This window comes from Triturus cristatus, chromosome 4_1 (genome assembly GCF_964204655.1).
Source record: "Triturus cristatus chromosome 4_1, aTriCri1.1, whole genome shotgun sequence".
In the NCBI taxonomy this organism is placed as follows: domain Eukaryota; kingdom Metazoa; phylum Chordata; class Amphibia; order Caudata; family Salamandridae; genus Triturus; species Triturus cristatus.
The window spans coordinates 596,448,595-596,462,853 of record NC_140585.1 but is presented as its reverse complement, the minus strand read 5'-3'; the positions used below and the strand labels follow the sequence as shown (position 1 = coordinate 596,462,853).

The 14,259-nt window shown below is 44.8% G+C and overlaps 1 protein-coding gene across 2 annotated transcripts in view; it reads left to right on the top strand.

The window, feature by feature from the left end:
- The window catches only part of PRPF18 (pre-mRNA processing factor 18), a 155,914-nt gene extending 154,037 nt beyond the window's left edge, over nucleotides 1-1,877 (top strand). For both annotated transcript variants that reach the window (XM_085652952.1, XM_085652951.1), the window contains one exon: nucleotides 1,174-1,877. In XM_085652952.1, the coding sequence (XP_085509078.1) occupies nucleotides 1,174-1,254 (81 nt within the window). In that variant the 3' untranslated portion in view covers nucleotides 1,255-1,877. The remainder of the gene's footprint in view (nucleotides 1-1,173) is intronic.
- Nucleotides 1,878-14,259: the final 12,382 nt, after the last annotated feature.

Genomic DNA, 14,259 nt, shown 5'->3' with positions numbered 1-14,259 from the left:
TCTTCTAAAAACTGTACCTTAGTTTTCACAATTGGCTCTCATATAAGTCCCTTGTAAATGATATCAGTGATACCAAGGGCCTTGTGATCAGAGAGAGTTTCTATGGGCGGCAGCATGTATTATGCCACCCTAAGAGACCCCTCGCCAAACACAGGCATGTTTTGATACAGATAAAAGTAAAAAGTCACATCCCTACATGCCAATAGTTTTTTTTTTTTTTTTTACACAGAGTGAATTGTTTATCTCTTGATAAATATGTGGACATAATGTCCAAATACTTGCTGAGTGGGGAGCCACAAGCTGCGAGCGTCCAGCTGTGCTGAAACTCCTCATCACAAAGGGAATCTGCCTGGGAAGTGATTCAATTACAGAGTAGGCGGCAGGCCCCGTTTCTTCTCGTTCATGGAACTCTAGTATTTTGCAGGGGAGGGTTACCTCGAATTCCCTAGGAATAGCCTGAAAGCCATACAAAAGACCTACACGCTGTTCATTCTGGACTCTGCACTGAAAATACATCCAGTCAGGACTAAGTCTGGAGCGGGTGGCAACCCTAGCCTTCATTGTCACCCACTCAAGATTTTGTCCTACCGGGGAGCAGGTAGAAGCAAACTATTCTCAGTAGCTTATGTTTACAATTCTAGGTTTGGACGTGCTAGACTGTTTTGACATATTATGCAGTTCATAATGCAGCATATCCTAAATACTGCCCCAGCAAGGGTTCCTCAAGCTGGACAGGTGGAGTTAGCTGTGTCCACAATTAGTCAGATGACCATTAGCGCCATTAAGGGTAAGATCCGAGAAAAACAATAATATCGTGTATAGCCTTATCTGTGGTTTCTGTGCCTGACTCGTTTTCCTGCCTCGAACCAAATTGCTTGGTGATGAGCATTAGAAATAAGTCCTTGACATATAATTGCAGTCTTTAACACTCATTAGTTCAGCCCACTGATTACCACCTCATTCCTGCTATATTTGATTTAAAATATGAATAGAGTACTAACTGTGGATCCCAGATCACTGACCATTAATCAAATTGCAGCATGCCCAGTGGTTTTGTGGCTAAGAAATCTTAATCTGTTAGCTGGTTATTGCTTGATATTATGTTTTGTTTCTCAGGAGAGCATTGCACTAATTTGTAACTGAATTGCAAATATATATTTTTTGTGTTTGTAGGGGTTGAAAAGGCTGATGACTATTTGCCAAAAACACTTTTCAACGGACCCATCAAAATGTGTGGAGTACAATGCACTGTAAAGCCTCAGCACCTTCTAGTGTACGAAGACTAAAGGGATGTAGATCTCCTCCAGATCCGTATCCAGGAAAACTGAAATTATAAGAGACAAGTCTCATGATTTTTTCCTTTTAATTGCTGTTTAGATGCAAGGACGTGAACTGTGGGAGTGGTTCAGCAGATTCATGCCTGTAATGCCACAACTGCCTGCATTTCCTTTTTTAAAGAACTGTGTGTTATTTCCAGCCCACTCGGAATATGCGCAGAATTATTAATGTGTCATTGTTTTAGATGATTCATTTTAAATTTCTTCGAGCTATAAGGGATATAGTTTCCCACAGCTACTTGCAAGTTACGTTAGGGTGGCTGCCATCCCAGTAAACGTTGTTGAACACAATGTTGTCAGATATGTCAAATACATATTTATTTAATTGTGGATTAGTATAGCAGAAATGTTAGTATCTTGTTTTTCTTTAATCCCCGTGTTAATTCATTTGTGATACATCTGTGAGCCTGGTTTGGTATTTCACAGCAGATGGTCTGCTTGTTGTGCCTTATTATAAGATACTACTATAATCAAAGGACATTTGTAAAAAAAATCTGAAAGTAAATATTTGTAAAATAAAAATCACTTTTGGAGAATCTATATGTATTTGCATCTACAAGGTTTTGCTTATCAGAGATGTATTTGCACCATGCTTACCATGCCATTGTTAGAACTTGACATTCTTATTAATGTATATAGAATATTACTGTAACTGGATAATGGACATCTGTCCTAGCATAGCAATCAGAGATTAACCCACACTAGATATCCTCCAAGCCCTGGTCAGGGAACAAACCATCGCCAAAAATATTGTGCCGCAATAATCCTCTAGAAGAAGATCCTATCCAGTAGAGACCTCTTAGACTAGATCTTTGAAGTATTATCCACCATCGGTATCCAACTGACAGTGTTCTTCTTTAGCCTATGGCACAAGAACATTCCAAATGCTAATATTGTTAGCTATCTTGAGCACCTGGATATAGCTTCCTCTACTCATATGGTGTAAACTAATATCGGCCTGGTTTGAAAAAACCTGTTAGGTAATCAGACTGTACCAGCTTGCGATGAAGAGTAAGTAGAAAGCACCACTGGTGTCTTGCTGTTGCTCACAGCCTTTGAAGTATTAGTTGAGCGGTTGGTCTCCCAGCATTGAGTAATACCAGCAAGTCAGAAGAGCTTAACTGAATTGTGTTACAGCGGTGTTCTTTATTACCAGTGTAATCCCTGAGTGGGGACACTGATGCTGTGCTTCAGTAGCAGTAACCCTAACAGGAGAGCATACTGAAATGGGTCTCTTTCTTCCATCAGAAGAAACGTTGACACCCCTCCCAGCCGCGCAGTGAATGCAGTGTCTGGAAACAATGTCGTTGAGCTAGTCCTAGTATGAGGAGATGAAGGACATCAAGCAGGTGCCGAAGACCAACGTACGAAGTAAGACCATGCCCAAGGTTGTAAGTATTTCTTTGGCCCCTGAGGCCCATACCATCAAAATTTACCAACAAAGCAAGCCCCAAACCGTGGAAGAGCACTGTTCCGGAGTAAATCTGCCATTGGGCCCTGAGCACAGGCCCAAAAGGCAGCCAAGGGTTCTGGTCGGCACCAGCAAAACAGTTCTGAACCCAGCTAATCTCCACCCAAGGGTGTTGAGCCCAGGCCCCTCCAAGGCACCAAGCACCATCGTTCCCCAACCAAAGCAAGCATGAGAGGCTCCTTCTGCACCTGTGTACAAGTTCCTGTTGATGCCGGAACTTGCCTCAACGCAAAGGCATAGCCAAATTGGAGGCTCCTGACGACGCTCAGAGATGAGCATCAAGGCTCTGATCCTCAAACCACAACAGGAAATCAATACCAGGCAGAAGTGCCTATTCATTCACTCAGATATGGGCAAAATATAATTGAAACAGGCACATTTACAACCTATTTCTAGAAAAAGGAGACTAGCCTTTGAGGACACCAGAGAAGAGCGAGGACAGAGCCACCAGTCCTCTTCCTCTACCATAGAGCCGACCTTTTCCTCCACCCCTACCTCCCCCTCTGCCTCCAGCAGATTTACAGGAGGAGTTCCCTTTTTCATATTAAGAGACAGGCAGTCCATATGGCCCATTTGACCCTTATATTCAGCCCTCTGGAGACAGCCCCACTGATGATCTCGGGGGTGACTATATTATAGATCCACAAGGTGACCTTGATCTGGACCACTATTTTATCCAGCGAGGGTCTCATCCCATGATAGCACCACAGTCTGTCATGAGGTCCTTCAAAGCGCTGCAGCCTTTCATAAAGTGGACATAAGGGCCACCCGGGATGAGGACAACTTTCCTATGGAAACACTCTCCAAATCTGAGTGCAGCATTCAGTCACTGCCCTTGCCAAAGGACATGTTAAAATCTGCTCCTGTCAACTTCAAGTAGCCTATCAAGGTGCGCATTGTGGCCCTGAGAGTCAAAAAGAAATTAAAACCCATCCAAAGTGATCCATTGTACACCAAGGAGCAGATTCTTCCATACTGTCTTGTAGTCCATACCACTTGCAAGCATGCCTTGGCCCAGGCTACTGCTGATGTTCTCCCTACAGACAAGAGTAGCAAAAATAGATGAAGCAGGAAGGAAGGTGGCAGTCGGTGCGGCAACACATTGGTGAATAGTTAGTTTTGTGGCACTTCTGTTTGAGTACGATAGGGCCCAGTGGACGGAGATGCAGGAACCACTTAAACATCTCCCAGAGGAAAAGCTAGGGGAGTAAATCATGTATGAGGGCAATGTCATCTCTAACACCAGCATTCACTTTGTGTTAGATGCTACGGTCACAGCCTCTAGAGCATGGGTACTCTCAAACATTTTCCCAGGGGTCAAAAAGTTAATCTGTGGTGTGACTGAGGGCCGTAATGATGCTAGCATGGTGGTGGTCAGGGGCGTGGGAGGTGTAAGGTGGGCGTAGCAGACGAGACACGTGTAAATCTAGTGTTTTAATTGCACCTGGTAACACTCCAAGCTTCCGTACTTGATCAAACTCTGTGATCCTGGGCAATTGTTTTATTTTACTTTGCCTATTGGCATTATCGTCCGGGAATGGAGGCATTAATGTTTCTAAATTCATGTATAAAAACTGTCGCTTAAAAAAAAAAACCATCGCAAGTAATTTTTATAATCTTATGTAGTATGGTGAAATGCTTCTACAGGTTAATGAAATACACTTTTTTTTATTTTTACGGAACTATCATTTTGTTACTCGTTTCCTGCAAATTTCTTTAAAAACCATAGTGTTCTTAAAGATCAGTGGTGCAGTACAGCTTCTGTGCTTTTTTATTTAACTTCAGTTCGACTGTGAATAAATGCTTCCCATATCTTTATGGGTATTAGTGTGTAAAGTAAACAGCAGCATAGTGCTGCTGTTCAACCAGGGGCCACACATAAAGGTCAGGAGGGTCGCATTTTGAGTGCCACTGCTCTAGAGGCAGTTGTACAAACTGTATCCTCAGATGTCACATCTGAACCGTATCTCGGGCTTCATGCCCAGCAGCATCTCAACCAGAAATGCCACTAAGTCACACATACAGCCTCTACTGAGCCAACCCTTCCTAGGTCAGTGTTGGATGCAGTCACAGGAAAAGCTTACCCCAGCCAACAGAGTCACAGCCTTTCAGCAACTGCTGTCTCAGTCGTCCGCTCACAGTGAAAACTGTCATGTGCCTTCTAGGGATGATGGCCAGATCCATCGCCATTGTTCCACTCGCAAGGCTTCATATGCATCCCATATAAAAGAGTACTTTGCGCTTCAATGGCTCCAAGCAGAGGATCGCTGGGAACATCTAGTATTTGTTCAGGCCATGGCAAACCACTCTCTGCAGTGGTGAAACAACTACAACTTACTACAAGGCAGCCCTTTTGCAGACCCAGTACCACAGTTGACCATCACCACAGATACCTCACTCACAGGGTGGGACACGCATTTTGCCAACACAACTGTCCAGAGATCATGGCCCTCTTAGCAGTGACACCACATTAACTACCTGGAGCTGCTGGCTATTCAACTAGCTTTCAAAGCCGCCTTACTAGTCATTCAGGACAAAGTCCTCATAACAACAGAGAACATGACTGCTGTCTACTATCTACAGAGGTATGGCGGTGCACACTCCCCTCATCTGTCTCTGTTAGCCCAGGGGATTTGGCATTGGCACTCCCCTACAAAATTCACCTCTTGGTGGAACATCTCCTAGGGGTGGACAATGACTTTGCAGACTTGTTCAGTAAGCATCAACAAGTCCATGATTGAAAACTCTACCCTTAAATATTTCCAATGTTTGGGCTCTGTTTACCACCTCAAAAAAGGGGAAATGGCCAAACTTCACCTACAAGTACCCACACTCCATGATTAATGCACCATGGATGGATGAATTGGTAAGGGATGTTTGTCTACACTTTTCCACCTCTCCAGGTGCTTCCCTACGTGGTGAGGAGCTTGAGGCAAACCTCAATAACCCTTTTTCTCATAGCTTCAACCTGGTCTAGACAACCTTGGTAGTCCACTCTACTAGGGATTTTCATCAACCGGCATGAGAGGCTTGCAATCGGAGGCAAGGTTAAGTCCGCCATCCAGTCCACAGACAACTCAGCCTTGTGATCTGGCTCCTGAGGTCCTAGAATGCTGGTACATCAACCATCCCCAGGAATTAATGTCCATCTTAAAGAAAGCCGAATAATAGTAGAGGTTTGTTCACCACTGTATTTCCAAGAACCTCAACCCGCTAAAACCTACCGTCGAGGATATTATTGTCTACCTTTTGCATTTGCAGAAGGCAAGCTTTGTCTTCACCATCATCCGTTTACATTTCACTGTAGTCACAGCATGCATGCAGGATAGGGAACATTTGTCCCTCTTTAGAATTCTGGTTAATGCCTTCATGGAGAGCCTCCTGCTCCTGTGTGGAATCTCACTGTTGTCCTCACGAGGAGTATGGCACCACCCTTTTATGTTTTTTTGCACTCATTCCCCCTTCACTTCCATTTCTAGAAGGTGGCTTTCCTAGTGGCCTTTCATTTAGGTTTACAAGGACAGGATCCTAAGTTCCTCCTGAAGGTGGTGTAGCCTTTCCATCCTAATCAAATCATTGAGCTCCTCATTTTTTTCCTGCAACCAGATTCTGTGGTAGAAATAGCACTGCATATATTAAATGTCAAAAGAGCTTGTGAATAAGCTCTTTGTGTCCTTTGCAAAGCCTCAGAGAGGGCATATCATCTCCAAGGCAGGCATAGATAGGTGGACAGTCAAAGATATTCAAACCTTCTACCTTAAAGCAAGGAAGGTTCTTCCTGCTTCTCTCAAGATGCACAGTACCAGTAAGAAGGGAGTGTGAATATGGCCATCTTATGAAACATAAGTGTAGTGACTATTTATTAGGCAGCCACTTGGCCATCACTCCATACTTTAACCAAGCACTATTGTGTGGCCATCTTAGCCAGTCCACAGACCATGGTGGGCCAGATGGTGTTAACAACCTTGTTTCAGACATCTGCATCAGCCACATACTAACCACCACTTCTAAGGAGCACTGTTTTACAGTCTGCGCTAAGCATGTGTACTTACAGCCACCCACGTTTTGAATGGAAAATGCTGCTTAACCTGGCAGCATCTTTTCGTAGCATGTTGTGAAGTAGATTAACTTGTACCCACCCTCCTCCTTGGAAACCTCTGTCTTTTGCAGCTCACTTACATACTGTATTTCTCAAACATTGAGTTTGTCGCATTGTAATTATATTGACACTTCATACATACTCTCACCCACTGTGCAAAGAAAGTCTAACATGGAGTCAGTGCCCATGTGCAATGAACCCTAAGATGAGGAGTCTCCTCACATCTTGTGACTCGAGAGACACCTTCAAAGAAAAGCAATGTGCAAATGTTCAAGCCCCACACTAGATGGCAGGAGTATTCTAAGCATGTGAATCTACAGCACTAAACACTATGAACAAATGCTAGCAGGGTAAGTAGCATTTTCCTTCCTATGCCAGTACTTCACTAAATAAGCATGGCTGGGAAACCTCATCATTCTAATTTCTAATTTAAAACATTTATAGAGCGCAGCGTGCACCGAACGGTTTCTTGGCGCTGATAAAGGGTAATGGCTACAGAGACAAAGCGAGAACCGATGGTAGACCCGGGAAGGGAAGATTACGCATGGAAAGCCTGTTTAAAAAGAAACGTTTTTAGATCCTTACGGAAGGATACATAATGGGTAGCCGCACGGAGGTGGTCTGGGAGGGAGTTCCAAAGAGTGGGGGCCAGGGTGGAGAAGTTGGACCCACCCCACTTTTTGCATCTGAAGCGTGGGATTTGAAGGAGGGACTTGGTGGAGGAACGAAGTTCTCTGGGGGGAACATATTCTTTTAATAATGAGGAAATGAAGGCGGGGGCGGTGCCTTGACGGGCCTGGAATACCATGCAGGCGGTTTTAAACAGAGAACGTTCCTTAACAGGGAGCCAGTGGAGCTCCCTGAGGAGGGGTGTGGAGTGATGATAGCGAGGGAGACCAAAGACCAGCCGGGCGGCTTGGTTTTGAACCAACTGTAGCCTCCTAAGATTGTATGCTGGTATGCCGTTGTAAAGAGCGTTGGCATAATCCAGCCGTGATATCACTAAAGCGGCCATGATCATTTTGAGTGCCTGAGGGGAAAAGAAACGGGCGACAGTGCGAATAGTACGGAGGGTGAGGAAGCAGGAAGAAACTACAGAACTAATTTGAGAGTGAAGGGTGAGCTGATTATTCATTTTGACCCCTAGTGTTTTGACCGTGGTAGAAGGGGTGGGGGCGGGACCAAGGGTTGAGGGCCAGAAGAGAGAGTTCCAGGGACTGGAAGAGCCTCCGGTAAGAACCAACTCGGTTTTATCCGGGTTCAATTTGAGATGGTTGTGGTTCATCCAGTCCCTGATAAATGACATAGTGTGCTGGAAGCTGGAGACAGAGAGGGGAGAAGAGGATAGGTCAAAGATGAGCTGGAGGTCATCCGCGTAATTATACACGGTGACCTCCAGCTGCTGAAGAGCAAAGATGAGGGGGAAGATGTAAAGATTAAATAGTAGGGGAGACAGAGAAGAACCCTGGGGGACACCACACGTGACGGGGAGTGGGGTGGTTGTGAAGTCTCCTAGTCGGACCGCCTGGGTGCGGTCCCTCAGGAAGGAGGAAAGCCACACCAGGGCTGATCCCTCAATTCCAGCCGCCTTGACACGGGACAATAAGATGGTATGGTCTACCGTGTCAAATGCGGCGGAGAGATCGAGGAGTACCAGCACCTGGTGTTTGTTGTTATCCATACCCTTCCTGAGGTTGTCTAGGACTGATACCACGACTGATTCAGTCGAGTGCCTAGGTCGAAAGCCAGCCTGGCGGGAAGCCAGTCCCCCATTGGCCTCTACGTGGGTGCTGAATACCGCGGTGACATAGCGCTCCAGCACCTTGCCCAGATAGGGCAGCAGGGAAATGGGGCGGTAATTTGCTGAGATGGATGGGTCAGCGCCAGGCTTCTTTAGAATGGGCACTATGGTGGCTGATTTGAGCGTAGGGGTCACTACTCCCTGCGCTAAGGAGCTGTTAAGGAAAGTGATGGGAGGTTCAGGACAAGAGGAATAGATTTGTTGGAGGACTCGCGCCGGACAGATGTCAGCCGGAGAGCCTGATTTTACTTTGGGAAGTATCTCCAGGAATACCTCTTCAGTGAGGGGAGGGATGGAAGTAAGACGGTTTTGAATAGTGGGAGGAGAAGGGTCAACAAAAGCAGGGGAGGGAGGGGGGATGTTGGCCTTAATGGTAGCAATCTTATCAAGAAAGTAGGTGTTTAGTTGGTTACATAGAGGCTGGGATGGGGGGATTTGAGGTGAAGCCCTGTCGGAGTAGGCTAGGTCCTGCACTATGCCGAAGATCTCCCTAGATTTATTTTCAGCAGACAAAATTCTTGTAGAAAAATAAGAAGTTTTGGCAGCAAGGATTGCGGTCTTGTAGTGGGCGAGTGATGTCAGATAAAGGGTTTTAAGTGAGGGACAGTAATTTTTCCTCCAGTGCCTTTCTGCCTGACGAGCGGACAGTTTTAATTCTTTTAGGTGGTCATTGAACCACCTGTTAGACTCCTTGGGTCGCCGGGCGGAGATGCGACGCAGGGGAGCCACTGAGTCACAACCCATAGTCATCCAGGTGTTGATGATGTTGGCTTGAGAGTCGGACGGAAGACCAGAGAGGGATGGGATAGTATTCCGAAGGTGGGACGTCAGGGTAGGAAAGTCAACTCTGTTCCAATTTCGCGTCCAGGTATTTTTGGCGTGGGGAACTTTGGGCACCGAGTTGGGAGAGATAGAGAAGGAGATAAGGGCATGATCGGACCAAGGACAGGGGGAAACCGTCACCGGGGAGACTGGAAGGTTAAGGGACCAGACCTGGTCAAGTATGTGACCGTGAGAGTGAGTGGAGACAGAGACGTGCGACATAAAATTTAGAGATGTGAGGGACTCAGTAAATTCTTTCGAGGCTGTGCACTCAGAAGGGTCCGAGGGCCAGTAATTGAAATCCCCTAGTACCAAGACCGATGCATAGTTGACCACCATGTTGGCTAGTAGGTCTTGAAAAGCCGGCAAAAATAGGGGCGAAGGCTTGGGAGGACGGTACATTAGGAGACAGGTGATGGGGGGGGGAAAGGCGAGGGAGCGAGCTGTAAGGAATTCAGTGGAAGGAATGGGGGGAGAGGGAATGGTTTGAAACTTTAGTTCCGATCGAGCGATTATCGCCACTCCACCACCAGCCCTGCCTGCCGAACGGTCAGCCCGTAAGGCCACATAGGAGGGGGGGAGGGTAGCCAAGAGAACGGGGAGGGAGGAGTCGCAAAACCAGGTTTCGGTCAAGAGCAATAAGTCAGGCTTCTCAGAGTCGAGCAAGACAAAGAGCTCATGATGGTGCTTGACCGCTGACCTGGTGTTAAGTAAAAGAATGGATAGTGACGGAGTTGGAGGGAGAGGGTCAGGTGGGCGAGGGCATTGTGGGGGAGAGGCGGGCAAAGAAAACGGTGGAGTAGGAGTGGAAGAAGGTACAAGACCTAATGAGGTAATGTGCCTACAGACACAATCCGAGAGTGGCCAATGGCCTTGGAGGGTGGTAAGCTCCTCAGAGGAGTAAGAGATGAATTTAGCATGGAGTCGTGCCCCTAGCCCCGTCCGGCCGCGGACGGGCGCAGACGGGCTTGCCTTAGGCGCGCCTTCGGCGCGCAAACGGCGCGCCCGCTGCGCACGTCCGCTGCGCGTTCTGTAGTTGCACATTTAATATAGGAGGTCTCAAGGGCGGGAAGGGGGCGTGGCCTAGCGGTGGGCGTGGCCAGCGGCGAAGGAGGCCGGTGTAAGGGGTCACGTGAGCGCTAGATCAGCTCCGTGATACCCTAAAGTGCCAGAGTGCTGTACAGAGTTAAAAAGCAGTTTTAAAAGGTGAGCAGGTCTAATTATAGCAGCAACAGCGTCTACTCCCGGCTTTTCGCCTCAGGAGCCAACCCAACCGAGCGCTCGTCAATCAGCGCTTAAGAAGGGCGGGAAGGGGGCGTGGCCTAGCGGTGGGCGTGGCCAGCGGCAAAGGAGGCCGGTGTAAGGGGTCACGTGAGCGCTAGATCAGCTCCGTGATACCCTAAAGTGCCAGAGTGCTGTACAGAGTTAAAAAGCAGTTTTAAAAGGTGAGCAGGTCTAATTATAGCAGCAACAGCGTCTACTCCCGGCCTTTCGCCTCAGGAGTCAACCCACCATTAGGAATAGTTTTGCTCCGATAGTGCCCCACACTCTCCAGCCTTAAGCGTTTTCCTGTACTGAAGCTAATATACAGTCCTTCCAGTCCTCTCTTCTAGTTCGACTACTGATTGGAAATGCCCTGTTGCAACCTAGTTAACACTGTACATATTACCCACTGACAAAGATTTTCTATACGATGTTCTGATACCAGTGAAAACAGAATTAAAAGACACCTGGCACAAAATGAGTAAAGTACCCTTCCATTGTTAAAAACCAAACAAAATTGAAAGAGGCCAAAGTAGGCCATGACTATGATCATAAGGCAGTGGATGTGCATATGCATATCATAAAAGGTCCAAACTGCACTAAATCATCTTTAAAAAAATGTAAAGATAGTGTAAGAAAGGAAAACCCAGATACACAGATTGCCAATCAAGGCCAACATTGTGTGTTGTCCCTACCAGAAAGTCCCATAACGCAGAATATATTGGGTTCTAACAATATGGAAGCTGGGACCGGAGCCCCTTTGCCGAACTGACTGCATTAGCAGAGTAAACACTCAAACAAATGTGTTAGTATGTGGGGTCAAAGGATGTAGTTTGTGAGGTAAATTTTGAATATAAGAGATACACAGTAAATTAGTGTATAGTAGATATGTTTGACAAAGAGCCAATGGTTATCTTGCATCTTTAAGAAAGCTTGTGTACATGCACATCTTTGTGACCAAAAACAGCCTGTAAATACAAGAACGTGTAATCTAGTCCTGGCCCCTTCATATACCTCCATAAAACAAGATTTTGTCCAGAGATGTTCATTTTTGAGTTGTGTTTTTGGATCATTCGAGAAGTAATTTAGCGTGGGGACTAAATTGCCGATCCGGGCCGATTTTTTTGAAATTCTTTTTTCAGAATGACATTTTTAAAAGTGGAGGATGTGTTGCAGTGATGATGTAATATTTCAGGAACCATGAGATCCATATACTTCATTTTGGTGTAAAAACATAGGTTTTGGGGGCCAAGTAGTCTTTTAGAGAAAATAACTGCTCAGAACAACCCTTCCGCCATTTCTAATATGACGGCTCTATAATTATGCGTTATATCCATCATATTGGTAATTTATTTTAATTGTTTTTGTTTCCAGTATTCCGTTGCTTCAAATTCGTAAACCTGAGCAAAGCTGGTGGTAGCAGAGGATCTTTACCTCCTGACAGAGTGTTGCTAACTACAAAATCTGAGGACTCCTTCAACAAAGAAAAATGTGGCATATCCCAAACTAACCTGAAAGAAAAGCTAACATCAACTGCAGCTGGACAGAAGAGAGTTCAAAATGCTGCAGCAATACGGCAAGACCGAGTTCACAACAGATTGAAACCGATGGGTGAAGAGGATCAAATATTTTATCATTGTAGCAAGTGCCACAAGTTGTATACAATGGAAAAAAGTCTGGGAAGAATTGGTCAAAAAATTGCAGAAATCGGTGAATCGCAACAAGAATCGGAGCCTTCTGAGAAAGCAACGACAACCAAACCTAATGCCTATCCATTTAGAAGATCGATGGCTACCCGTCGTCCACTTCCAACAACTGATCAGAAAGTAGAGAATCTTCAATGTGTTATCTGTGGTTTAGGCAGAAAAAGGGTCAAAGGGATTGACGAAAGAATCAAGTACAGAGTATGTGAGTCTCAAACGACAAACATGTTTCTATCAGCAGCTAGTTTCTTCCAAGTTGATGTTTTTAACTGAGTAGCTGATCTAAACAGTGAAGTGAATGTATTTGCAGCGCATTTGTATGCCCACCCGAACTGCATGCATGCATACATTCGAAAATATGAATTTACAATGAGCTCCCGGCAGCAACGTAACCACAAGTTTTCAGTTAAGTTTGCACTCTTTGAAAAATCAAATTAAGCTTTAAAGCCACTCTTGAGTGCTGGCTACAGGTTCATACTTGGTGAGATCAGAGAAATAATGGCTTTTGTCTTAACAGTTTTTACATAATTGTTTAATATCAGCAAAGCAAAACTGTTACAAACTTAAGTGCAAGAGTTCAGAACAGAAGCCAACAACATTGATGATGGCTTTGAAGATGTAAGCGAAGAAGTGGAAGACAATCCCATGAACCGACAGGCTTATGTTGTGTAAATGTACTGTCTTTTCAAAATCATGTTTTATGAATTTCATCATGACAAAAAAAAACTCTGCTGCACATGACTGATCATGCAATCTAGGACAAGTGCAAAAGTCGAGCACTAATCACTTCAATGAATAGGATTGGTGTATCAACAAGTTATAATGACATAGTACGGAGCAGGAACTTGTTAGCAGCTCATTCTGTAAAATCTTGTGAATCCGACTGCACACCACGTCCCTTTACCAGGAAAGGATTTGCAATTGCTGCTCTTGATTATTTTTATTTTGAAAACCACTCTTCTTTGTCTGGAAGATCCAGCACAATTGATACTGCCATGGTGCTTTTTCAAGATTGTACCAATGAGGTAGCTGCTGGAAAACAAGCTGTCAGCTGTAGGTATAAACAAACCAAGCTGCGAACTTATAACCCAACTGCCTTGCCAACGTGTGCAAAATCACTAACTGATTTAACTGAATTTATCATATCGCTTATTCGGTGGGGAATGAAGGATGAAGAAAAACCAGTTCCTCTGTAGGCTGGAATTCATGCTTTGATCTCCCAGAATACTGTCCCACTGAAGAAAGTTGAGTTTTTACCAGTAATATCTTCTCCAGTCGCAAATCCCATCAAAGCAAAGGGAAATCATCAAAAACACTTAAAAGCCAATAGCTGAAGGTCTACGACTGTCTACTCTTCCTCTGTAAGTCTTAGTTTAATTTTTATGTAAAATTCATCAAATGAGGTGTATAACTAGACCTAGATTTGGGAACTAATAACAGTCTAATAACATGATGGTATTTAATTATGAATTCAAACTGTTAAGACTGTTGCTGACAAAGATTTTTCTAATTGAAAAAACTAAAAACTAAAGTACATATGTTTTGAAGGATTAACAAATAACACTTTATCCATTTTCTTGCCTTGATGATAACAATGTCACTAAAACCATTCTAACACTCTTCATAAGAAAATCCTGTGATTTCATCTCAAGATTGGAGGCTGGCATTATGCATATACCTTTCATTGCAAGCACTTTAAAGCAAAACAGAACAAAGCACAAAAATTCCAGAACTAGAATGTCTCTGTAATCTATATAACTCCC